Source organism: Euwallacea fornicatus, chromosome 5, assembly GCF_040115645.1.
Source record: "Euwallacea fornicatus isolate EFF26 chromosome 5, ASM4011564v1, whole genome shotgun sequence".
NCBI lineage: Eukaryota > Metazoa > Arthropoda > Insecta > Coleoptera > Curculionidae > Euwallacea > Euwallacea fornicatus.
This window is the reverse complement of record NC_089545.1, coordinates 694,554-719,238: the sequence shown is the minus strand read 5'-3', so window position 1 is coordinate 719,238 and position 24,685 is coordinate 694,554. Positions and strand designations below refer to the sequence as shown.

General features: G+C 41.7%; 1 protein-coding gene across 15 annotated transcripts in view; it reads right to left on the bottom strand.

The window, feature by feature from the left end:
- The window catches only part of by (blistery), a 101,868-nt gene that overhangs the window by 16,766 nt on the left and 60,417 nt on the right, over positions 1-24,685 (bottom strand). For 12 of the 15 annotated variants that reach the window (XM_066282720.1, XM_066282721.1, XM_066282733.1 and 9 more), the window contains 7 exons: positions 11,860-11,907; positions 10,014-10,235; positions 9,090-9,262; positions 8,887-9,036; positions 8,673-8,836; positions 8,202-8,420; positions 4,464-4,643 (listed from right to left, as the gene is read on the bottom strand). In XM_066282720.1, coding sequence (XP_066138817.1) covers positions 4,464-4,643; positions 8,202-8,420; positions 8,673-8,836; positions 8,887-9,036; positions 9,090-9,262; positions 10,014-10,235; positions 11,860-11,907 — 1,156 coding nt within the window. Of the gene's footprint in view, positions 1-4,463; positions 4,644-8,201; positions 8,421-8,672; positions 8,837-8,886; positions 9,037-9,089; positions 9,263-10,013; positions 10,236-11,859; positions 11,908-14,239; positions 14,481-17,154; positions 17,436-23,395; positions 23,899-24,685 lie in introns of those variants that run through there. The other 3 variants (XM_066282734.1, XM_066282731.1, XM_066282730.1) reach the window with 3 other exon arrangements.

Sequence of the window (24,685 nt, the reverse complement as noted above, 5' to 3'; positions counted from 1 at the left end):
CTATAAATTACCAATAAAAGTACATAATTACCCACAATACCAACGGAGGAAAAAAATCAATGCACCTGGTGTTTGCAATATTACTATAACAGCAGATATCGGAACGATTGATGTTGGTAGCACCCGTGAACAAGCATTAACCTTGACTCACTGTTTTGCATTCTTAACCATGATCTTTGAAATTTTGCCATGCACCTCTGCATCAGATTGACAATTTGATAAGGATGGGATGCGACCTGCAGATCGGCGAGAATTTTTCCATGCTCGTAGATGGAACCAAATAAAGACGGAATTGGCACAGCCCGTTGGTATTTATAGACTATGCAGAGGCATTCGATGGCATGGAACACATGCTATTCTAAGGAAGTCAACTATAAATTGGCAATAGACAACGAAACCAAATAAAATTACAAATTTATGTGGCTCGAGACCCTTCGTCGGCTCACGAAGACCATAATTAACGCTCATAGGTGCAAAGCTAATTACTCGAGGGAATTTTCACTATAAATCGGCATCGATCTCTCGCAATCCGTGTCTGTCCTTAGCTTAATGAATGAGTTACGGCCGTGGCAGTTAAGAAAACGAGGGCACTGTGGATTTTTTAAAAGTGCATTTGCATGAACAACGGGGTACTGATTTATAGTTATTCATTTATTATGGAAATACTCCCGCTGAAATTAACTGCTAGTCGGATTGTTCCTTAAACAAACAACAACCATTTTCAATCCATGCAGAACTAAAGAGGTTAGCGATAGTTCGAAACGTACGTAAACGTAAAAGTAGCGCGACGGATTGTAGTCACCTTGGGGAAGGCCTGAAATCACAATCTGGTTCGTGGGGACACTTTCGTCGGGTACGCAAATTCCTGCTCGACCTCCCAAAAATAGGACTCCTCAGGGACCTCCCTTTAGTAGGTCACCGAGCAAGGCGTTATACATGAGTCATGCAGAAAAAAACTGCAACAATTACCACCGAGTGTTGCGGAAAGGCCGTCCAGTTTTTATACTTCTTGCTAAATTGGAAGATCGACTTTAGGCGTGTGTCCCGTTCATCGCAAGTGTAGGCTGCCATAATCCGCGTTCGTTTTTATGAACTCCTAATGCAGTGTTTAAGTATCAATAAGGAGCTGAAGTTTTTTCAACGAATTTGCATGCCTCGTGGAAGTCGTTTTGCTATGACTGATTGAAACGCCCGTTAATCCGATCCACCCATGGAACATTAATAATCACCTTATCTCGATAATTACACGTCATAATGCTCTACAGGTATTGATGATTTGCGTGAAATACAGGAAGAAGGTGGGCGAGCAAGTCTGCCCTTCAGAGAAATTTATTTCAGGATCGGAGACGTAGATGCAGAGAGGAGAAATGCTCTCTGCGTCACCTGATTATGTCCCCGTCGTAGAATCGTTTTCGTCGATTGACCATCGAAAGGAATTCACGGGCTCCGATATCTCAGAAGCTATGCCCCGTTTCACATGGCGTAAAATATTATAAAATGCCAGTTTACGTTACATCAGGCAACTGGGAAGTGACAACAACAAGAATCGAAAAGAGACAATTAAAATTTACACCCGGTGAGTACATGCTAAATTAGACTGCCACCTTCCCACTCTAAAGCAAAAAATCAATGGTTTGTTGTTATTAGATCTGAAAAACTACTCACGTCCAAAAGGAGTTGAATCCTATTAAACTTGGCCACCTACACGTTAGCACTTCACATTAGTACCATAGTACCGAACGTGATGTTTTGGGCAAGATCGTATTCGATTAGGCCGTGCGAGTGGGAGATCGCCGTGACCATGTGGTGTCCCCACTAAATAAGATCATGATCTCTCGATATTAAGACCATAAACAATCGGTCAATTGGTAAAAGTCGTTTATGAAATCGATCCATCTTTAGTAGGTACGATGAGGTTTCTGTAATTTCAGTTGATTGGAAAACGAATCGGCGGCAGTACCTACTCGGTTTTCGATTTCTAGATTGCGTCTATAACGGGCGGCCCAGTTGTAAATGGAAGTGGTTTTATTTAGGTTTCCAACTGCCGGTTTTAGAATGACCACGGAGAGTCTTAAATGTGCCTTACAAGCAGCAGTCGAACGTGTATAGGGTTCGATGTAGCCCCTAAAAAGTCGATATACTTCGTAGGACACCCGGTACTAGAAAAATAATTCAAGGAGACCGTCGGTGGTGCGCTATTGCTGGGTCGCAAAGAGCCCTTTGCCGAGGAGAAGTCGGACCTCTCGCCTTTTCGCCAACCGAAAGTGAACGCTTTCGAACCACCTTCCGTATTTTTCAAATTTAGCAAAAAAAAAAAAACACAGGGCGTTCGGGAACACTGCAGCAACATCCCGTATCGCAGGTCAATGAAAATCGATACAGATGGATTCTTAACCGTTTTAAATGAGAATCCGTCGTCATTTCTTTAGTAAAAAACACGCCCAAATGGCACTTTTTGAGATTTCTGCGCCGCGGAAGCGCACCTGGTGGCCGCAGGCGCAGTGCGAACGCGCTCAATAGACGAATGTCGATTTTCAACGAATCGACGAAACTTACGAGAAAACAATTGACGCTCGTGAAAAAATTCAGATTTTGCGAGGGTGGCGAGCCGTTAGTCCGGGCGCACTTTGCGTGCGACTCAGGGTGATCGCCACCGTGGGGTGCAAACGGGACCTTGCGAGATGTGTCGAAATGCGAGCTTTTCTCATCGCCTCAATAGATTTTGTTACAGTGCCGGCGCAAGATGTTTGGCAGGGTCCGTGTTTTCTAAAAATAGGTCGATCGAAATTAACCTTGATATATCATGTAGTTGACGGGTATTGGCTTTCGATATTATTTAATTTAACGAGCTTAAAATATCGTTGATGAGTGGAGAAACATGGGGGCCAATTTTTACAGCTTCAAACACAGATAAATTTGGTGTGTGGGCATCTTTATTTTTCTTTTTGACAAAATGAATAACTGGGAAATCTTCAAAACCTCGAATAAACTTTGAAATATTTACATTAACTTATTTTCAGAACAATGCGAAATGAAGCGATTTATAGTACCGATTGAAACTTAAAATTTTAAACGCGTAAAATCATACTTTACCGGATTAATCAGTCTGATGCGGTTAAAAATTACTATAAAGTCATGGACATTTTTTTGTGTTAAGTAGCGTAAAAAAGGGCATTGAAACTCCATTAGATATTTAGTTCGGTCCGGTTAGCGGACAGTCTCGAAAAGTGCCCCGTTACACGGCCAGTCCATCAGTTGGTCAAAAACGTTTGGGTACTGAAAATTCTAATTTTGCTGAGCTTTGGTTAGTAAAAATCCTGAAAAATATCCACTTAAGTGGAACTCCGTTAAAAATAAATGCAATTCGCTTCCGAACTAAAGAAATCTGTTTCATTTCACGTCCACCACGTTACCAGATTTAGCAATCATCGGTGCTCGCAGCAAGCTCAAAAGTATCAAATTTCACACCAACCTTCTGCACCCCAAATCCAAACTGCAGGACCCACTTCTCGCTTTATGTAACCACTGCATCTGGATCACTGAGGCACAAATCGTGGAAGAAACGTGTCCACATGCCACTAATCTTTAGGATCTGATACTAAAGGTTCGTACACGAAAATAACACCAGTCCAGAAATAACGTAAAGCCGTGGTAAATCGACTGAAGCAGGCTTACTTCATAGGCAAACGAGCGAATGTATATTTAGACAGTATTGTAAAGTTATAGTGGGTGTTTTGTGTACTTTACATATACAGGTGATTCATTTTATTCCATGTATAGCGAGTACATATCCTGCAGCCAGAGCCAGGATTCCCAAACATCCACTTCCTGGGATAATTTCATAGTTTCAGTTGTGGCACTTACCACTAAACTGCTCGCACTAATAGGTAGCTTCGGTGTAGGTACTGCCATTTCTTTGGCAATCATATAATTACCTTGCCGGTACTTCATTTGGCCGTTAACACCCCGGAGGTGCATTCTGCAATCTCAACAACGTTGAAAGACAAGCAATTGCAACTACTGATCACTGTAATTGGTTTACGTCGCTGCTGACCGGAAGGTTTGTTCAGATGTGGAGGTTTACGATTAGTCGTTTATTAGATGGATAAATAGTACGTAATAGAGATACGAATATCAAATTGGTAAGAGTTTGCTCACGACCGTGTTAGTTACGGTCGCACCGAAACGAACACGAAAGCACTTTCATTGCAACGTCCATTATGCACTTCATCTCACGACCTCCTCGACAATAAATCCACAGTTTCATTTGTTTGGTTTGAAAAGCGTTTATGCCTAAACAACTAATGTAAATTACGAGGTAGTTCGTGCTAACCCATTGTGAGGCCCCAGGACAAGAGAGATTTCCAACATGCAAAAGCATTTCGATTTTTTCCAAGGAAATATTGCAGTTCAAGCGACCCATTCGAATTAAGCGTTGGAAAGAATTTGTTAGTACTTCTTACCAGAATCTGAGTCTTCTTCTTCGTACTCCTCGACGTTGAACGGGCTGTCTGCACGTACCACCGGGTCGTCCAACGCAGGCAAAAATGGTACTGCGGGCGTCGGCGCTGGGGCCGGATGCCGCGCTTCGGGTCCAGGAGAAAAGTGGAGCTCTACCACACCATCCGCGGGGAATCTTTGATCTGGAAGGCAAAAGGTTTTTTTTTCGTGTGAAAATGTCGATTTTTTGGAAAATTTTAAGTTACGTTGCGAATGATCTTTAGTGACTTGGAACGAAAAATTTTAACTCGATGCGCTCCGGCCCAGGTGGAATCAACGCGAGACTTTATGAACTCAACGCGCAGCTGAAGCTGTGAGGTGATCACCGATTTTGACCACGAAGAATAGGTTTTTGGACCATTTCCGTGGGAATCGTTGTAAAGCCTAAATAAATAATTTCGTTTAAGAGCGGTTAGTACAAATGCCAAAAGCCGAATTATCCACGGGGAAAATTCTGCCATTGAATGAGGATAAGTTACTTTGGGACGGGATTTCTAGGTAGTTGGTGGCAGCCTCACTCGAAATTGAAAAATCGATTATAACAAGAGAGATCTGGCAGCTATCTAAAAATTCATGTTGAGCTCATCTATCGTTCATAAGAAACACTTTACTGCTATTTCCAATCACACAAAAATTCTAATGAAACGCAACTTATCCATGACAGGTTCACAAATACAACTAGTAATTAGTTACAACGGATAAGTAATCTATTTGATTATTACTGTATTATTGTCTGGATAAATGTAATTGAAATATAGTCCAGCTGGAATCTATTTCCGAAGGAACATCGATAAATAATCATTGTTCACATGTCCAATGAGAAACGTGTGGTGGAATTATCGAATCGAACTGACGACGTGAGACGGAACAAAAACGGAAATCATTGAAAGTCGTCACCATCAAACGACAGAATCAATTAAATGATGAAGGACTGCTGAGAGCAAATAGAACGAACTGAAGAACTGGCGAGTTTACGTCTTTTGAACTGTATGTAGAGGTCGATAAGACCACTAGAACGAATGAGAAAAATGCTCTTCAAAAGAGAAACGTGTGAAACGCGTAAGATAGATTAAAAAGTGACAAAATACTCATCTACTAGGCGCATATTTTGATGATTTTGAAAGCATTCAATGTGGAACATTTCGACGAAAATCTGCTCTTCAATTAAGTACTCGAATCAAATTATATTGGAGTTTGGAATCGAAGCAGGTCGATCATGTCCACGAAGCAGTTCAAATTTACCATTTGCCCATTTTTACGTGGTACCGGAGGCTGGGACTGCGACAAGACGAATATCATAGAAAACTTCATGATTATGCGGGTAAAAAATAAGTAAATAATCAAAAGGATTACGCTTCTTTAGTGACAAGTCATTCACGGCAGGGTTTTAACCGAGCTGAAATTTAAACTCGATTGTGCTATGACTCTTCTTTAATCAGTATCGGTGTGAAATTCCCGAGATGTACTGGAATTTCCCTTTAAAAAATTTAAAAAAAATACGTATGAGAAATTAGGAATATATTTAACAGCCTTACCTATCATTTTTTATTGCACCATAATCCGGTTTTTGTTGTACGAAATCAAAAAAATGCAGGATCTATCACAATTCATGGAATCAGACAGTAAGGTACCGACGAGAGTTTGTGTCTAATTTCTAAAATATTGATCGTTGGACCAAGTATTTTGCGCATTTTAGGTGTAATCCATCTACTGATAAACTAGTCCCCCTTATCTAAGTTATCCAAAACAAATAATGGAAGCAATATGCCATGGAAGTGATGCGAAAACGCTATAGGCTCGGCTAATTTCTGGGAATAGCTAGTGCAAATCAGGACTTTGGGAAAAAATCAAGATATGCACCGCAGGTCTTAACTTTGCCCAATTGGATCGTGTTTCTGTAATATAAAAAAATAACTGGCGTAACCATGCGAGGTAATATCCTAAAATAGTGTGAACTTGTTATGGTACATGCAATAAGAATTACACCAATACCGATAAGAATTATCTAGCCAAAGTTCCTAGCCTCACATGCTCGAAAGGAAATTTATTATCAATAAAGGCGTGACAACACCTCCCCAAAAATATTATTCCAAGAAGGTACATTGCCGCCCTGGGGCTAAAAATCCCTGGCCCAACGATCTTTTAGTTTAAATTAATTAAATAAATTTAAAAATGACTAACACCGATGAAATTTTCATATCAGGCGAAAGTTCGTCTTTAGTAAGTAACGTAAGTGCGTGCCTTCAACGGGATAAGGATGCGATATACTTATTTTTGAGATATATACAATAGGAAAAGATTTCGAATTTACGATAGGTAGACTGGCGAGTCATGGCAGCAATGCTGATAGACACGTTTCGCTCCGCAGTCGGAAACGACACAAATTTGAAGAAAAGGTATAGAGGATTATACCGCAGAAGACAAAAAATAAATAAGAGAAAAATACAAATTTAGCGATACGCATATAGAGATTGAAGCCGAGAAGAGCAGAGAACTTTCCCGACTCCAGAAAGAGTCACTTCCCCGACTCTGCGAGCGTTCTATTGACAATTTTCAGTCGACTCTGGATGGCCGACCAAATCGACGTGTGGGTTCAGAAATATTCGAAAAAACTGAAGAGAACGGCAGAATGATGTATCTCATGGCAGAAGCCCACTCCAATTAGGCTTGAGGGTGAAAACATGGTGAAGCATCAAATACAGTCGAAACTTGGTCTGTGATTGGTTCTCTCTCAACTACCCGCCCCCTCTATACGGCAACGGTGCACGTTGCGTCTAATCAGCAGTACCCCATATGTTCGCTCCGATGGAAGGACTCGACGTGCGCTTGAGGGTGGAGGAGGCACTATTGTCGGTGGTACTATTTGCGGCACCAGACCAAACTTAACGGAAACAAAGCTTAATTAATAACAGCCACCACATTAAGGTATTTAACGGGCCGCTCTCACTATCCGAACATCCAGACATTTTTGCTACCTCTCTGTTCGTAAAAAATAAGACAAAATGAACTACGATCAGCGGCGATGTTCGATTGTTAGGGAGGTGAATGGCGAGGTGAACGTCGAGGTGCCCGGCGAGGTGCACCTCGACCTTGTGTTCGCTCAATTTGTTTAAAATTGAAGCAAGAAAATAACGTACCAATTCAACCAACATTTAATTTGCAAATAGCTTACGCTTAATACAACATGGCGAATAAATGTGCAGTTACACCTTCGTTCTTATTGTCCTGTGTACGCTTGGTGCTTTACACGAAACGCAGGACTAGGTCTTGAGCAATCGGCTATTTTTCACATGAAAATTGTTGTGATATCGCATTTAGGTCAAACACTAAATCGTCTAAACTATTATCATCGTGATTATTTAAGTTATTGGTGACAACGACCCCATTAAGATATAGGAGCAAATAATCGTGTTATTTACTTAGGAGGTGAAAATTGCTCTTAAGACAACCGCTTCATTACAAATTCCCTTTCGTTAAATGGAAGCCGAATCGTAATGTATGATTGTTTGATTGATTCATTATCAAGCGAGCATGACTTCGTCATTAAGGTCTTAAGCCGAGAAAGAAGGTCAAAGACTCAATTTCAGATATGGTACGAAACTTATTTCTTTGACATCCAGCCTTTGTGTCTATCGTCCAAGAGCACCACTCGCTAAGTGATCACTCCTCAAGAACAGACTCGCAAAACTTCTTCTACTCACCATTTGAAGCGTAATCCAGTTCCTGTCTCGTGAAGCTCAAATTATGGTCCGCCACTGCGCAGGTATGAAACTGACATGCGAAGATGGTCTCTCTATCATTACCTAACCCACGATGGTAGCACTTAATTAAAATATCACCGCGAAGTTGAAGGCCACGTTTTCTTTCTCCGGCTATGTTCACTGTAAACTGTGATACGCCCCTGGATACACTGTAAATTCCTGAAACAAGCAATGAAGTTCAATTTTGTTGATAAAAATATTTTTTGAAAATAACGAGAGGAAGAGAGAGAGAGAGAGAGAGAGAGAGAGAGAGATCTATATTATATGAATGTACATTCGCCATGAGCTTTATGCTTCTTCTTTACAAAGTAGAGTCATCTCTAAGTCTAGACAAAGAAACTGGCTCATCAAGAGTTGAACATATATGGAGCATGAAGAGAACCTTAAAGAGAATTCAGGCAGTTTTCTTACCTGATGTATAGACAGGAGTCTGCCCTTCATAAAGCTTTAAAAAAGCTTTACTCCCCCCGTTCTGAAACGACGGGGTTCCCAAAACTGTTATATGGGTCAAATATAGAGGGGCTGTGTTGATCCTTATGTTGTGCGATAACAGTCCGGCAAAATAGTCCACATACCTAAACAAAAGTCATAATGGAGATACGTTTGATTCGATAAAGGGAAATACCTCTTATTTGACGGCAGTTTCAAGGGTCCCACGTTATCATCTAGGAATTTCCTCATTGAAAACCGATCCAGTGCTTGCTCGGCAGTGCCACAGATACTCGAGTAATGCATGTAAGCTGCTACTATCACTCCTAACTTCTCTTTGGGCCCCCTGCAAAGGTTTACTGTAATACCATACTTCTCAGCAGCATGGCTAGCTGGTACCTTGAATGAAGGACTGCTATCCTGTGGATATCTTTGGATAACCAAGAATCTATTTCTTTACAAACACTACATAATCGTTCCAGAGGTGGTGCCAAGCTAAGGGTCCAGCCTACTTCTTTTACGAACTTGTGTTCGCTCCTGAGGGCTCGTTTTGGTTCTGAGAGGTTGAAAACCTGGAAAAGGTGGCTGGAGTGAGCGCAGGCTGCTCTAGAGAGGATATGTATTTAATGCGTTTTTTAGTGCAGTGCAGATGGGAAGTGAAATTCTCACTGAAATTGTCCCGAAATCACGGAACTGATAGGTTCATTCCCTTGTGACGTTCATTCCAGTCGGGAAAACTTTTGAAGCTTCGAACGCAGATTGATCAATCAAATATGCAAATCTGTTTTTTATTGCTTTTTTTTACCGTAATTTGCAGCTTCGGTGAATCAGTTAATTTTCGGGACCCCGATCAAACTGTGATCACTACACATTTTCCTTTATTCGGCCCTATGACCGAGCGGTAAATAGCTTTTTTGCTTTTCCTACAAATGCCGCTCTGTGCGTCCCGGAGTCAGACAACTTCCGCAACATAAATATAGAATTGCACCTACAAAACTCTAACAAAGTAGGTAGGCACAGACAAAAAGAAGTAATAAAGCTCCTCCTGGACTCTTGCCCGGGGACTTTTATTAGACTAAGGTTTCCTGTTCCGGTCTACAAGCCAACGAGAACCGGCCCAGTCTGGGAAACTATAAAAACCATCAGTTGCATCCCATATGTCAAAGGCCCTGGGTAACGAATATTATTTATAACCCATTAGAATTAAAATCTATGCTCGTGCATGGGTCGCACCTCTTCCTTTCGGGCTTTATGGGCACGCAAGCTACATTGTCTACATCTTGTTCGTAACTTAATCTATGTACCATCAGCAAGTTTTCGTACCATATAGTTATCTCCATGCTTATTTCCGAGCATATGGGCAGCCTGCCTCTGTCCTTGCCTATAAGAGTGGGAAGTGACAGAGGCAGGAAACCACAGTGAAATAATCCTTTCTGTGACGTAACTCAGGTCCATGCTTCCTTGTAAGCTGGACGATGGCCTGGTGGAACTCGGCTGATTGGTGAGGGCTTCTGGGTAGCCATTGTACGAAGTCGATCTCAGCATCTGCGAATAAAACAAAATGATAATTGTTGTTATTTATGGCGGTTCAATTGGCATTTCGGTTGGGATTTCAAGTCAGCAATTTCAAATGGCCATTAAATAAACAGCCTTCAATTAGAAAAAAGCGTCGTTGGTGTCAGAAATAAATAATGCCATTATTATTGGGTTTCTTATGTCGAAAAGAAAATAAGGCAATAAATTACATTAGTTCTTAATGTTCGACTGAAATTGATATCTGCAGTTTGCAATTTATCCAATTTATTTCTCTAATCGTGTTTTTACTCGAATTTTAACGCACTTTTAACGATTGGAACGGCAACCATCATTTATGGCACATAAAATTATATCGGCCTGTTCCGACATGCAGAAACCACATCTACATAAATTTACCTCCCTGGGACCACGTCATAGAGTCGGAATAGACCTAATCAATGGCGCGCCTCGGAAACGCTCAGATCGAAATTTGACACCGATAATGTGGTTTTTTGAGCTTCCTTGGATGCCGAACCCACTCGCACCAACGGAACGACGATCAACTAGCGCAGCTCCGGACTAAACTTTCATTAGCTTTGCCTGATCCCAAGATTTTTTTTTTTTTTTTAACTTCAACTGGTCCGACAAGGACGAATCCAACGCTATCTGACGATCTAACAGTCGAACGTTAAGGCGAACTTAAATGAAGCTGAGCAAAAAGTGCGGGGAAACTCCGCGACTCGCAGGTTTCAGCCACGTTGAAGTCCATGCAACTCCCGATCTGATGCCAGTGGAGTGGCGCTAACGGATGAAAAGACGCTTCAGTTCGCTTGGAAAAATATTACTAAAAATGGTTCTCGTGAAGTTAACGTTGGTGCAGTGGATGGGCACCAAGACCAAAGTGAGTGCAGGCCGCAGCTAGTTCTTTCCCGAGTCGGAGGTTTCAACTTGGCGACGAGGGCAGGTTTACCTCGTCATGGAAAATCGTCGCGCGGATGATTTCACGATTTCGAAATACTCAGAAAACCGATTTCACGATCCTCGACCCTGAAACGTTCCACACTTTCTAACCGCTTTTGATTGATTTACTTATGCGGAACGTCGATGCACTAACTGTTTCCGACGCCGGTTGAGCTCAGAGAGAAAAAAACTAGAATAATCTCGTATGTGCGTTTAAGCGCACTAATTTTAACATCAATAAAGTAATCGGCATATTATTAACAAACTGGCGATTTTTACGTGTTCTTTACAGCCAATTAACGCCATTTTAAGCATCAACTATTCGCAATATCTTAGCGGACTATTAGTGATATAAAACTAACTTAATCTTTAATGTTTGCCTTAAGAAGGATAAACTGACCGGCTAAGCCTCAATTATATCTATTTACGTAAATTGGGAAAACCGATAAATTGCCCAGATAAAGGTAAAACCTGGTTTAGACTTTCGATATGTATATTATAAATTACTATAATCTTGGAATAATAACTGCCAAGTTGAATTTAATAAGAATTCACTTTCCCGGATAATTAGATACGAACTGCTGTTCCTAACAAGTCTTTTGACCATATTTGGACTTAAAGCAAAAAATTTCTTTCTTCCTTAAGAAACTTGAACGTTAATGCCATAAAAATATCTATAATGTAGGAGACTTACCTTATTATTAACCTCAGGCCCATTCTTGTACGGCTCATCATGAGTGTGCTGAAACAGAAACGATATTGTTACAGGGCATTGGCACTTCTAGGAGCCCAACTTACAAACAATTACAATCTAATGTCTAAAAACTTGAAACTATTTGCCGAACACATCACTGTAGGTACACTTCAAAACCGCTGGCGCCAATACACTTCTCCGAAGAAGCTGTAGGTGTGCTCTTCTTTTCCGTTCATTTATTTGTTTTCGGGTTTTCACTAATTGTTAGTTTTAGGCGTGTGTATGACTACATATTTCGTTTCCCACAGATCTGGCTAATTTTGCCAAGCAGATAATAACACATAAATGACCGCGGCAAATTCGGTCGCTTAGACTTTTTCTTGTTTCCGAGGGATAATCATAATGGACGGGGTGATTAGGCAATGCATAGCCTGCATTTTAAGCCACAGCTTCGTTGGAAATTTCTCTGACCCACCGGAGAGATCTGGGTTTAATGATGGAGTTTTTCGGTTTGGTTGACCCAGCTTGAGCGATAATGGGGCGAATTTCGCAATTCCGGCCGGTACCGAGCTCAAACGCGCGTTCAAATCTGCTCTCCTTCACAAAAGCAAACTCAAACTTATGGGATTGATGAAATTGTCCGTCTAGACCTAGATATTTAGCATGGAACTCATTTGCTAATTAAAGAGGGAATGGCTTTCGGTGACCGTGAAGTATCGTCGGTTCCGACCGTTGGCGGGGACCGATATCGTCATCTCTACACGTATTATTTGAAAAATACTCAAATAATGCTTTCGGAGAAAACTCGTAAAACAAGGCTTCGACGTGTTTTTTTACGACAAACGACAGAGGTCAATCTTCATGTTAAGTCTAGAGAAACGTTTCGATATATCGATGCCCCCAGCGCTGATCTTAAATCCTCGAAAAATACCAAGGTTGCCCGTTAGATCTTGCCATTACATCAGTCTGAACGACAAAACAGACGCAAAACAAACACCGATTCCTGTTTCCACCTCAGGTTGGATTAATTAGCTGCGTTCTTCAAACAAACCTGAGCCTTTCAATCTATATTTACTACTGAGAACAAGGGTGTTCGTTGAACGTATACAGACCGAAAAGGAAAAACAAATAAGGAACTAATGCAGCAGCATATAAAGATGCTTCCAGCATTTAAATGCTCGCAGCTTAGAGTGCATAATCTGTTACATGCAGGCGTACGTCTTCTTGATGAGATGGTTGATAGATTACAAGCATTACGAACACTTTCAATTCGCTATCTGAACGTGGATAAGGCTTAATTTGTCTGAATCGCCATTATCCCACACGTCAAAACAACATGGGATCTTGACGAAGATGATTTAATAAGTTAATAGGCAAAATTGTTCGTTTAGTTAGTCCCATCGATCTTGTCGTCATTGGAGGAAGTTGGTAGGGAGGTATTGATTAAGAGATCTCATGTATAAAAGATAACACTAGAAGTTCGGGATTCGATGCATGTGGGGGAACTTAAAAATAACTCAAAACAGAAACTACGGACGTGGGAGAAGAAAATAGAGTGAGGAAATGTTTTAAAGACAAAAAATGAATATAAAATTCTACTTGGTGGATCGGCGGAGACCGTGGAAATTAACTCTGGGCAGAAACGCCTTAGCTCAATTCTGTGCAGGGGCCCCTGAGTTAGTGTTCACAGACTTCAATGATTCCAATGACCTTTACGAATCCTCTCTACATTCCCCCTTACTCTCGCCCATGTCACTGCCTCAACAGGCACTGTTCAGATTCACGAAGCTGGCCTTTTGGCCAATCGGGATTAATTCGACAAATTCCAAGATCGTTTGGAGTTAAAAAAAAAAAAAACTTATAAAACTCTTTATCTTTCTAAGAAGATTTGAGTATCGAATAATTTTCGAAAATGCTTCCCAAATTGGGACAAAATTTCTCAAATTCCGGGTCAAAAGACTCGAGTTAGGATGACTTTTTGGCAATGCTAAGACGGTCGTTTCGGAAAAAGCTAAAAAATCGTCACGCCTTATGAAACTTCCTAATGTAATCTTCCGAAATCGTGAAAAAACATCATAGAAATTAGCGATGATAATTCGAACAGGTCTAGACGTTCCAAGCCAGTGAAAGGAATTTACGCGTGCAACATGGAGAGGGTGCAGTCTTGCCATATAGTGCGACTTAATCTAGCCATAATTAACTTCTTTATTTGCCAACTCTGTTGGTTTTGGCCCAAAGCAACAACCAACAAGTTCATGGAACACGGTTTCCTTATTATTGTTATCTCCCAGGGAAACGTGTTGATTAATAATAATAATTTTCGCATACATGAATCATGTTCCTAAGGAATACTTTTCACTGAGTAAAATTATGTAGGTACCTGCAGTTTATTTTCTATATGGAATGATACGTGCCACACAGTAAATGCCAGTTGGTACAACATTTTCGCTGTAATATCATTCAACGTCCGGTCATTTCTCTTATTACTGTAACTTTTCAGCGAAATCTGAGACTGCGATTTTTTAAACGACATTTTACGCCCGGAAAACGCACGAAGCAGTGAATTAAAACGACATATCACAGAACTGAACATATCACATCAGGCAGTCTCACGCATATCTTCGAAATGGGAAGATACATTAAAGATTTACACGCGTTATAGGGCCGGACATCCGGTAATGCGGTATTACGACACGCCCCGTTCGTATTACCGGAATCCGTCTATCCAGAATCCAGACTCCCCGTTTCTCCGTGCACTTTTCGAATCTGATTCGGGAAGACTCGTTTCCATCCATATCTTGGTATCACGCGGTCCGGAAATGACCGAAAGATGTGTCTTTGCTTTGGCGCGATGGTCGTCATGGTGATGACAGGACGCCGTTTACGGGACCCTTAAAATTTCATGAATGCGTTATGAGGGCGCAAATTCACGGCAAAATTGCTTTTTAAATTCTGAATGATGTTTACAGGGCCGAAAGGGCAATTCGATTTCGTGATTGTTTCAGGGGTGACGAATTAATTTTGATCAACAGGCGAGCGAGAGGACGGGGGAGCGTCGGGATGTGGAAAAATTCGGGAGACTGCTGGATTGGCGTTTCGCTTGAAGGTGCAAAAACGAGAAAAGAGGTAGAAGATTATGGCGAATTGGTCGTAACTTGGCCCCCGGCAGCCGTTATCTACAAAATCTGTGATAGGTAACGGAGCATCTGGAAGAGTGAGCCATCTCGGCGATTTTAAGCGACTATTACCTAGACGATTTTTACTTCTTTTGCTGATCGCAGATTATAAAATTCAATTAGGAAACTTCTTCAGAGAGATGCAGATTTCCATTTGCATAAGGATTTAATCCAATATGTGTATTTAAATTAAGCTGAAATTTATGTTAAGCATAATCATGCCAGACATACGCGATATTTTTTGCCGCAGTCCACTTAAAACCGCTGAAAAAGTGGCTGTTTGCGAAGTTTATCGGCAACAACTCTTGAAATGCAATTCGCTGTTTAATCTAAAACACGCATATTTTATGACTTCCATTTCAATAAAATTTGCTTTAGTGCTTCTGTTTATTTTCAGTTCGATTGAAGAGACGTTTCGTGCTTCTAATTCAGTAGCATGCATAAATGATAAATTGTTATGATTCATGGAACTGTCGTTTTTGGACTTCTTATATACCTCCCGATATTATTTATTTCCTTCTGGGAAATTCGAGTTTCGCCGGACATCTCAAAGCGGAGCTTTTCAGTGCGTTTCCGTTCGCCGCGGCTTTTAATCGCAGTTTACGGGCAAAAGGGCCGGTTTTCAGGGCAGTGACGGTCCAAAATTACAACTGAAAGAGGCACGAAACTCGAAGAAGCAAATTCACCCCGCTCTCTCTCTCTCTCTCTTTCTCTCTCTCCTGTCCATTTTACAATCGTTTTCTTCAGTTTTCCTCCGCGTCCTGCAACCATCCGCAAACGACGGTTCTCTCTCTTACTTTCTCTCGCGTCTCGCTTCCAATTTGGAGATCGAACGGCTTAAGGAGGCTATCTGTAAGGCATCGGGCAAAAAATTATATTTCCACATTGTCCATCAAAAACAATGCGAAACTGGTTGCGACTGGCCCAGTAACAACTCGGGGCAGCAGACTGATCGCGACTCTTACCAGCTATTAAAATGCGATCCGTCATTTAGCTCGTCCAAAGTGTTTTGGCCAGAATTTTCCCTAATGACCGTGAAATCACTGATTAAAATTTCCAAATTGGCATACTTTTCTGGGGCGCGCGTTCCATAAGCAAAACCGGGCCTCCGCTTTCATCAAAAATCAATTTGCACTTAAGAAAATAAACGCTGCAACATCCCACTTGTGAAACGTTCTATTTTTACCCCCTCATGTGTATTTTTTTTTGGTGGGAATATTTATTATTCGATCATAAACTTACGCAAAAGTCCACAGCTCTGACAACTAATTTATACACCAAATACACTATGAGACACATATCGCTTACGCCTGGTGGCTGCAACTACATTTTTTTGCTCTAATCCAGAACCAAACTCAATTTATCCTAAAAATATCCACTAATTAGATTCGAACCGAAACCGACCAGGTGAGAAGTTTACACAAAGTTGAGCAAAAGAAAGCGTCGACTCTAAAAATATGCCTAAAAAGTGGTCGATTAGAGGCATCACGGGCCCATTCAGGGATCAGTTTTTAAATTAAAGAAACGATTAATTGTTGAGATTAAATGCAAATGCGAAGAAATCCCCTCAAGATATATTGACAGGTTAAATGTATGTTTTTCAAGGATTAATTCCCAGACCGCGATGCCACTTGGTTCAACGATTGTATCTGGAAGTGCATGCCTGAACAGCACCTTGTTCTAAGAACGGTCTCGACATGAGGAGGTTCCGATAAAGAGGTGATTTTTCAAAGGCTGAGAGGCACCGAAAACCATTTCTCCAGAGACAAAACACCAAGATGTATTACAACAATTAAAGGCTTTATCGTAATTGTCATCTGCCACCATACATTATCCAATACTAATTGCACTCGCATACTAATTACAAGAGATGTCAGCGTTGGCAATTTATTATTTTAAATAGATTCCGCTGATTGTTTCATAATTAGCATAGCAATAACAATTAAACTGTTGCAGTTAATTTAGTTAATATTGATTGTTTGGAAATATAATAATTGTAATCGAGTTAACGATCTATTTAAAGCACTCGCGAGTGGAAACAGGCAGGTGCATTACTACGCGAACTTGGAATGAATCCATAGAAATTTAAATCTGGCAGTTCCCGCTGGAACTCACTTACCCCTCTCCCGCACCAGTGCCTGTAAAACAAGTCGGAACCCTCCCCATTGGGGCGGTGGCCGATCTTCGACACCATCATCCCCCGACGGGAACGCACCGAGACTCTACGTCACGTATAATCTACTGCCACCATCGCGGGTACGCACTGTTCGCATCTAACTTCAAAAGAGAAATTCCGCCTTGCAAAACCTAAGTTAAGACATTGCGGCTTCCCGTTCTGTTTAGCATCGGCACGATTCTAATACTGACAGAAATTGGCCGCGAATTTTTAGAGACACCAGATACACCGCTTAGAAAAGTACGGTGTAAACAGAATCGAGGCGAAGTCGTACCGTTGATTATCGCGTGGTTTTCCGCAGAGTCGCTGGCATTTTGACTATTTGCCGATTTGACCATTTGCTCGGGTGACCATCGGCCGGCCGTTAAAATATTTCGTTTCGCGGGAAACGGTGACGTCAGAGGAGGACGTGTGAAGAGGAAAGTTGAAGGGACGAAGACCGTTCGAACTAACGAAGGTGACGGTTCGAGTCCTGAATCCGCAGAGAGGGGTGGACATTGATACCTCCTTTGTCCGCGATGAAAGACAGGGGATTTATATGAGTTTAGCGGCTTCGCAAGTCGCCGAAGTGTATGGCGACTCGGAGACGAGCACACGCCGGCTCTCTAGTTAGAAAAATACGTACCCTTTCATGAATAAGTCATTAAAAATTCATTAGGCGGGGTACTTTTTGTCTATTAGAGGCGATTCAAACCAAAATGAATTGGCTTTTTAATGGTGTTGGCTTTCGATTTATTGGCAAAACCCCAGTCGCTGCTTTTTTATCGCCTCCGATTCAATTCTAATTCCTCCGAATTCCCAACTCAAATTCGTGCTCTAAAGCTCGGTCATCCGATATTCATTGACGAATCTTGAGTTATACGCGACTTTCAGCTGCAAAGAAATTATTTCCACTGCCGAAACTGAATTTACCTATTTTCGCTTAAAAATCCACGTTTTTCCATTAAAAAAAAAAAAAAAACGGAAAATCTCCCCAAATCGCATTCAGCGTGAAAAACCTGGAAGTTTACAAATCGGCCAAACAGAAAACAACTCCCTATCATCTGTCGTCATCATCGAGGTCTTGGAAGCTTGGCGTGGAAGATCGGGCTATTTCCACGGACGCCCTCGTCAGTGATTCAATCAAATCGTCACCAAAATCTCAGGCAATACATCAGCATCGTTTCCGTTGCACCTAATCACTTTGTTTTCGATGCTCTTGGAGAGCACTATAACATAATTAATCTCGCGCGGCCACTGGAAGGAAACCAGGCGAAACAAACGTAGCCGCATTTTATGTGTATTAGAACACACACTTGGCTGGCATTATTTTCAGTGCCAAAAGTGTTGGTATTAGGTCAAGGCAAAGACGTATGTATTGGATGGAAGAGCCGATAATTTTATCGGAGATCTATGGTCATGTTGCGAATGAGTGGTACCAAAGGTTGAAGACCTTAATGAGTGACTTTTTGCGTCTAGTTTCCATGCAAGGCGTGAGCCTCTCAGCTTATTTGGAAACAATTCGGATTTATACATGCTAATGGTGTGTTAATATCGTACAGGGTGACCGCGCGTAGCGATCTGCAAGCGCAAAAGAAGAAATTCCATTGTCCGTTTTCTCACCGATCAACTGCTTCAAGTATGAGAAGATTGTTTATTTTTCGAGCTGAAAAGTTTACTCAGTCTGACAATGTTTAAATAGATGATAAAATTCCCAAAGTAAATATTTGGGAGATGACGGACCGGTCAGTTGGGATTAAGTTTATTTCTACAGGATATTGGCTCTAAACAAACGGTCGACGGTTTAGCCGTAAGCATTCCTTAGCAGGACCAATATTATACACCATAAAATCCAAATTCTACCTGCAGAAGCAGAACTGACCCACTCTGGTGTTATAGAAAAGGTCCAAGCTCTACTGTTTGTTTTGCTTCGATCAACCTGTTTTTCGAAGAAGCAATGGTTAGAATAACAAACAAGGTGTTACATCACTGCTATTTTTGGTCAAGGTATAAGTATCGGCCGTTCGGCGTTATCTAAGTTCAGTTTCTGCATGCAAAATTAATTATGTTACGGAATTGTTGGGTTTTTACCTCATCGACCAAACGGACCATTAGAGTAGAGATAAAACTAACTGTAAGGAGTTTGCGGTGGGCAACTTGCAACCGAAAGCTGCGTCTTGCAGAGGCAGCGGCAGCAGCAGCAGCAGCAAGATATGCAATGTATTAGTGATCGGTGATTATGTGGGTTTAAGCGAGTGTAAACAGGCACCTAATTAGGATTTTGACGCCAAGTTTGATAATTAAATAAGCATTGTGTAATGTTGCGATAATAGGCTTCTAATTAACACATTTTACGTGGTAATGCTCAACTTTCTTGTAAACGGAATTACATACTTTGCCCAGCAAGAGATACGAAGGAGCGCGAAATGGGCAAACACTGTGGACGTTAGCACATTTCCTATAAAACCGCTAAAAGGCTCCATTACATCTCTAAAAGGAAGGCCGTATTAGGCTCAGGACGCTAAGGCCATGTCGAAGAGTGCACGTAATCCGGTAAGTCTGTCTTGGTAATTAATGCAGACTTACACCCTTCTCTAAACAAACTTCAAGAGATTGTACCGTTCTGTCTGCATTCTTGAATCTGTTTACACTTCGAATCTTATGCGTGCGTACTTCCTCGGGTCTCTGCCCTTTTATTGATAGATAACGAGCGTAAGGTCAAAGCGTTAAATCACTCTTTCTTCAAAATTTGCTGCCACCGAACAGTACCGCGCCGCGGTACTATCCCCAATAATAATAAATCATTCAACAGGAATCTGCTTTTTCTGTGAGAGCTTAAACATAGATCTACCTGGACTAAAAATAGTAGCATTCGTTGACATGATAATAAACAGCACCTCGCACTTGAAACCAGATGGGGGTGAAGGTAAATACACGCAATGTAAATGAAGCAGGATATTAATGTTTTTGCTTAGATGTAAGTAGATAAAATGGATTCTATATAGGGACGAGCTCGTGGCGCCGGCTCGATGTCACGATGAGAAAATTTCTGGGAAAGTTGTAAATTGCACAGTTGGAGGATGAACGGTCTAATTGAAACTCTATTAATTCGTGCGGTTTTAGAAAAAAAAATATGCCTTGTGCGTAAGCTTCGTATATCACCACTAGAAGTGGAATTCCATCCGAGACTCGTCAGCATTATAGAGAAGTCTCTGCATGTACCAACATTATTCAGAACTCCTTGAAACGACCCAATCACTTGGAGGGTCTGAATGCTGGAGCTGCGCACCCACAGCTGAGGACCTTGGCGCAGAAAGGACACGAGTCACCTTTTTGTTCGCTTTTTCAGAATCAACAAACAAAATGAGGTGCGTTTTTTGCTTCTTCCTCTTTGCTTAGAAATGAAAGATCGTTTAATTAAAATTAAAAATTAAATGAAATTAAATTTTTAATAATTTAAATTAATGTTAAAAAAAAAGCAGGAAAAAACTTCGTGATTGATGCATGGACGGGAGGACCCAAATGTGCCTCCGTCTTTGTCGCATGTTGAGTATTCGTCCAGTCTTCGGGCCACGCGATCGCTTATGCTGTGTAACAGACTGTGGAACTCATACCTCACTTTTGACAAAATGGTGACTCATCCCCTTTTTGCACCAAGGTCCTCAATTATCATTGCGTCCTTTTGTGCATATGATAATCTGGTCTACGCCTCCCATATGCGCATTTTCCAACGAGGCCCGATATGATCTCAGTGACATATTAACTCCAGCCTGCATATTATGGTTCGCCGTTGTTGTTCATATGATCTAATCTTCGTTGTTAAAGTGGAACAGCGCTCTTTGAAAATGTAAAACAGTTACAATTCTTCTCAAATAATCTGTCGTATAAACGTTGTTTACCGCGAGTTAGTTCAGGTTAGTATCTAAGCTTGATTGGACAATAAGCAAGTATAACTTGCTGAATTCCTGAGTTTTTTTTTATAGGGTAAAGTCTCCGACAGTTTCCTGCGCATGATTCGGTGGGGGTCGCGCGTCGTTCGCAACCGTTCCACCGCCGGCACCAAATTGATTCTGGCGAGTTCTTCGCGGGAAAATCTCGAGGACTCCAAGGAGTCCTCTTGAGCTCGCCGGCTTTGGTGCGTCGAGAAAAGAGAAACTCTGCTCGATCTAAGGGGATCCGTGAGCACGGCATGATCTCCCCAATCTCTTTCCGGTCCCCCGCGAGGGTTTCCTAAATCTGAATCGAAAAATCTGCAGGAAATTCCTAGCGCTACGAATCTATTATTTCTCCGTATTGCATGATCTCATAGTTACATAACTCGGCATTCCATATCATATAAATATGGAGATTTGACATTTATTTAAGGGCATTTCCTCAGCGTGCAGCACACGCTAACTGCATTATAAAACAGTTCAGAATTTATTTATGGTAATTGTGCGTGAAGATCATCTATCATTGCGCTACGTTTCGCTGCAGTATCAAGAATAGTTTTAGCCGGAGACGTTGAATTTGGCCTTCCAAGTTCAATTTGGGCAGATAAATCGATGTATACGAATGAAGGGGCATCGGGTGGAATTACTCGTAATCTGTCAGTTCCGTTATGGCTTAGTATAATTTTTTCATTACTGAAGATTTACACGTAATCGAACGACTTAGGTCTCAATGTTATGCGTGACCCATCAATCTGCCACTTAACGTGAGGCTTTTTATCTCTACATTTCAATTTCAGTGCTAATGACGTCTAGTTAAAAGCTAATTCCTTTTAATCACGACTGCTCTTGCCGATTAAAATGTATGATGTTTTCCGTAATAAAACTATTTCAAAACCAGGTTTTTGTGCGGGCACGAATGGGAATTGGTTCGGTATAGCTGCGATCCTGGCGACAGCCCTTTCTAAATGTGATCAGAAGAAAGCGCTCATTTTCGACCATTAAAAGGCAGCAGGAACATAAAAGGCCAGAAGCAGTTATTTATTCAATCTCGATTCTTCAAATGGTAAAACTAATAGAGGTACTTTGCTACACTTTGCCTATTAGAATTCATAGAAAGCGAGTACCTGATAGCGACGTAAGAAACTGTACCTCCTAAAGCCCCGTACACATCAACTGTAGATATTTATATTCGTTGAAATCTGTTAACTGTCGATTCGCCGCAATACATCAGGAATACGTACTGGTTTATTGCTATATGGACTCGCGACACGGTTGTTTGTGTAAATTAATGCCAAAATTGGATATCCTGGAAAATGCGGTTGGTTCAGGCCGGTACCACCGCCGACGGAAATATTATTTTATCGAAAACTTCCCACATTTCGGCCTGATTGCATTCTGAGCAACATTCCTGTTCTCGCTCTCGTAGGGCTTGCATGCAATTGATCAATGGCAACCTGTCTGCGAGCAGGAAAACGAATAGATGCGAGCTAGACATACCGAAGGGAGCAAGAACAAGAAACTGGTCAAGCTATTTCGTATGCGTTAAATCGACGTCGAATTAGCTCCGTTCTCCTGCGACTTTTTTCGGCTTCGTCTCGCGCTTCGATTGGTTGAAAAAATAATGCAGGATTTCCGACAGTCGCATTTTTTTTCCTTCCTAAGGGCTACGAGTCCATCTGGAAGCTACAAAGGGTCTTTGTTTCGCTGGTTCCTGTGACGTTTCGAATGTGCTCCCTTTCAAGCAGGACGCACGTTCTGGGCCCAACTGCCCCGTCCGATAAGGCCGTCCTTGGGCGTCAACATTACCGTGATAACAGTCGGACCTCTCCATTACGTTGGATAACGCAGCCGGAAATTTGCCAGCCTGAATATCGATAAAAATCTTGCGAAGCCCGCACCTGCTCGAAGCTTAAATCTTTTTTTACTCGAAATTAAATACCAGCGTATTTCCCTCTCCAGTCGTACTGTTATATTTCCATTTCAGAGCTCTGCCTTGTGCACAGCTGATCGACTTGTACAGATCTTAACAGATCCTGAGGACAAACTAACACTTGTTTGCCTCATTTGAGCATTTCCTTGTAAGAACGCGTTTCGCCAGGCACCGAGAACAATTCGGTATCAGCGTGAATCTTTATCAGCATCCGTGTGACGGTATCGCTCGACCTTCAAACCTGAACTTCCAAAACTAATAGCTCGTCGGGAAGAATCTCCCCGCGTCTCCTCATCAATATTTATAAACCTGGCAGTGAACAAAAATCAGAAATAAAACTTACAAAATCCTTCAGAATGTCTTTGTTTATCCTTAAAATAACTCACAAAGCAACCCCTCACATTTCGGAACAATCGGGTCTCTCGACCGCACAAAACGGCTCTTTTCGACGCCGGCGATATACTAGCGGACGCGACGCCAATTACGACCTTCCCGGCACGCGTCGCGACGCCCGATATGACAAGTCCGTTCTTTCTAGATTAACGAAAAATAACTGAGGAATTAATTAATAATGATGTTCGTTCGGACGCGCACGTGACTCGGAAGCGATACTTCTAATTCCCATGTCGCTTGTTATGAACTACTGCATTGTTTTCGAAAATAGTAAATAGTGCAGTTGGTTAGATAAATTGTAGAAACAACAAACTTTTGAAGTAGAGCACATAAAGCCTCGGCACTCGGTGCTATACCGGGAATCTCCGCGGAGAAGTCACTGACTTGTTCTTCACGAAACGGCTTTTGCTAAACTACGTAGAAGAGGTCGTGGTTAATTGCATACTGCAGCAGTTAGTGCATACTGCAGCGGTGCTGCAGAGTCTGCAAAGTCTGCAGGAATCGCGGGTGAGTGGTAGAGGGTACGTAGGTATTCGCTGTAGAATGGAAGTGATCTACGTTCACTAGGTGAATTAAGCCGACGGCTGATTTGATAAGAGGATGAGATACTGTCTTATCTTAATTGAGCAGAATTACGGCGTCGATACTACCCGAATCTACTGTTGGAGTACTGTCGGACGGAGGCAGATGAATGCGTGAAACCTATGTTTTTGTTGGATTGCTTGAGTAATAGAGAGATAGGTTTTATCCGTCCATCTGTGGCCCCAAGAGACATCAACGCCAACCAAGCACTTTTTCTCCTCACGACTTCGGTTGGATCCGGCCTCTATAGGCGAAGAAACATTTTAATTCGGCCAATCAAACGCACAATTTAGCCAGTTAATTCAACGAGTCTTCCGGACTTGATGTTCTACCGGCTCGTTTAGTTACTCGTTAAATGAAAGAGAGAGTCCCATGGAATCCTGTCAAATCCCAAGAAATTCCAAAATTTTCCCTACGATTCACATTGCTCTTCGTTGAGACAACTGAGACGATCTTGTTCTATGATGAATCGAACAGGTGAGTGCAGTTTAGAGGCAACAGGATTTCGGCATTTGAACCGTTACACTCCCAAATTCTCTCTGTCGATCGGGTCTCTTCTCAGAGTGAGACGAACGTTGTCAAATTCTCTAAATATTGCACCGCCCGTACAGGCATTTTTCTCTTGATGATTCTCAAAGGGGCCGTGGGGTCGATTGTT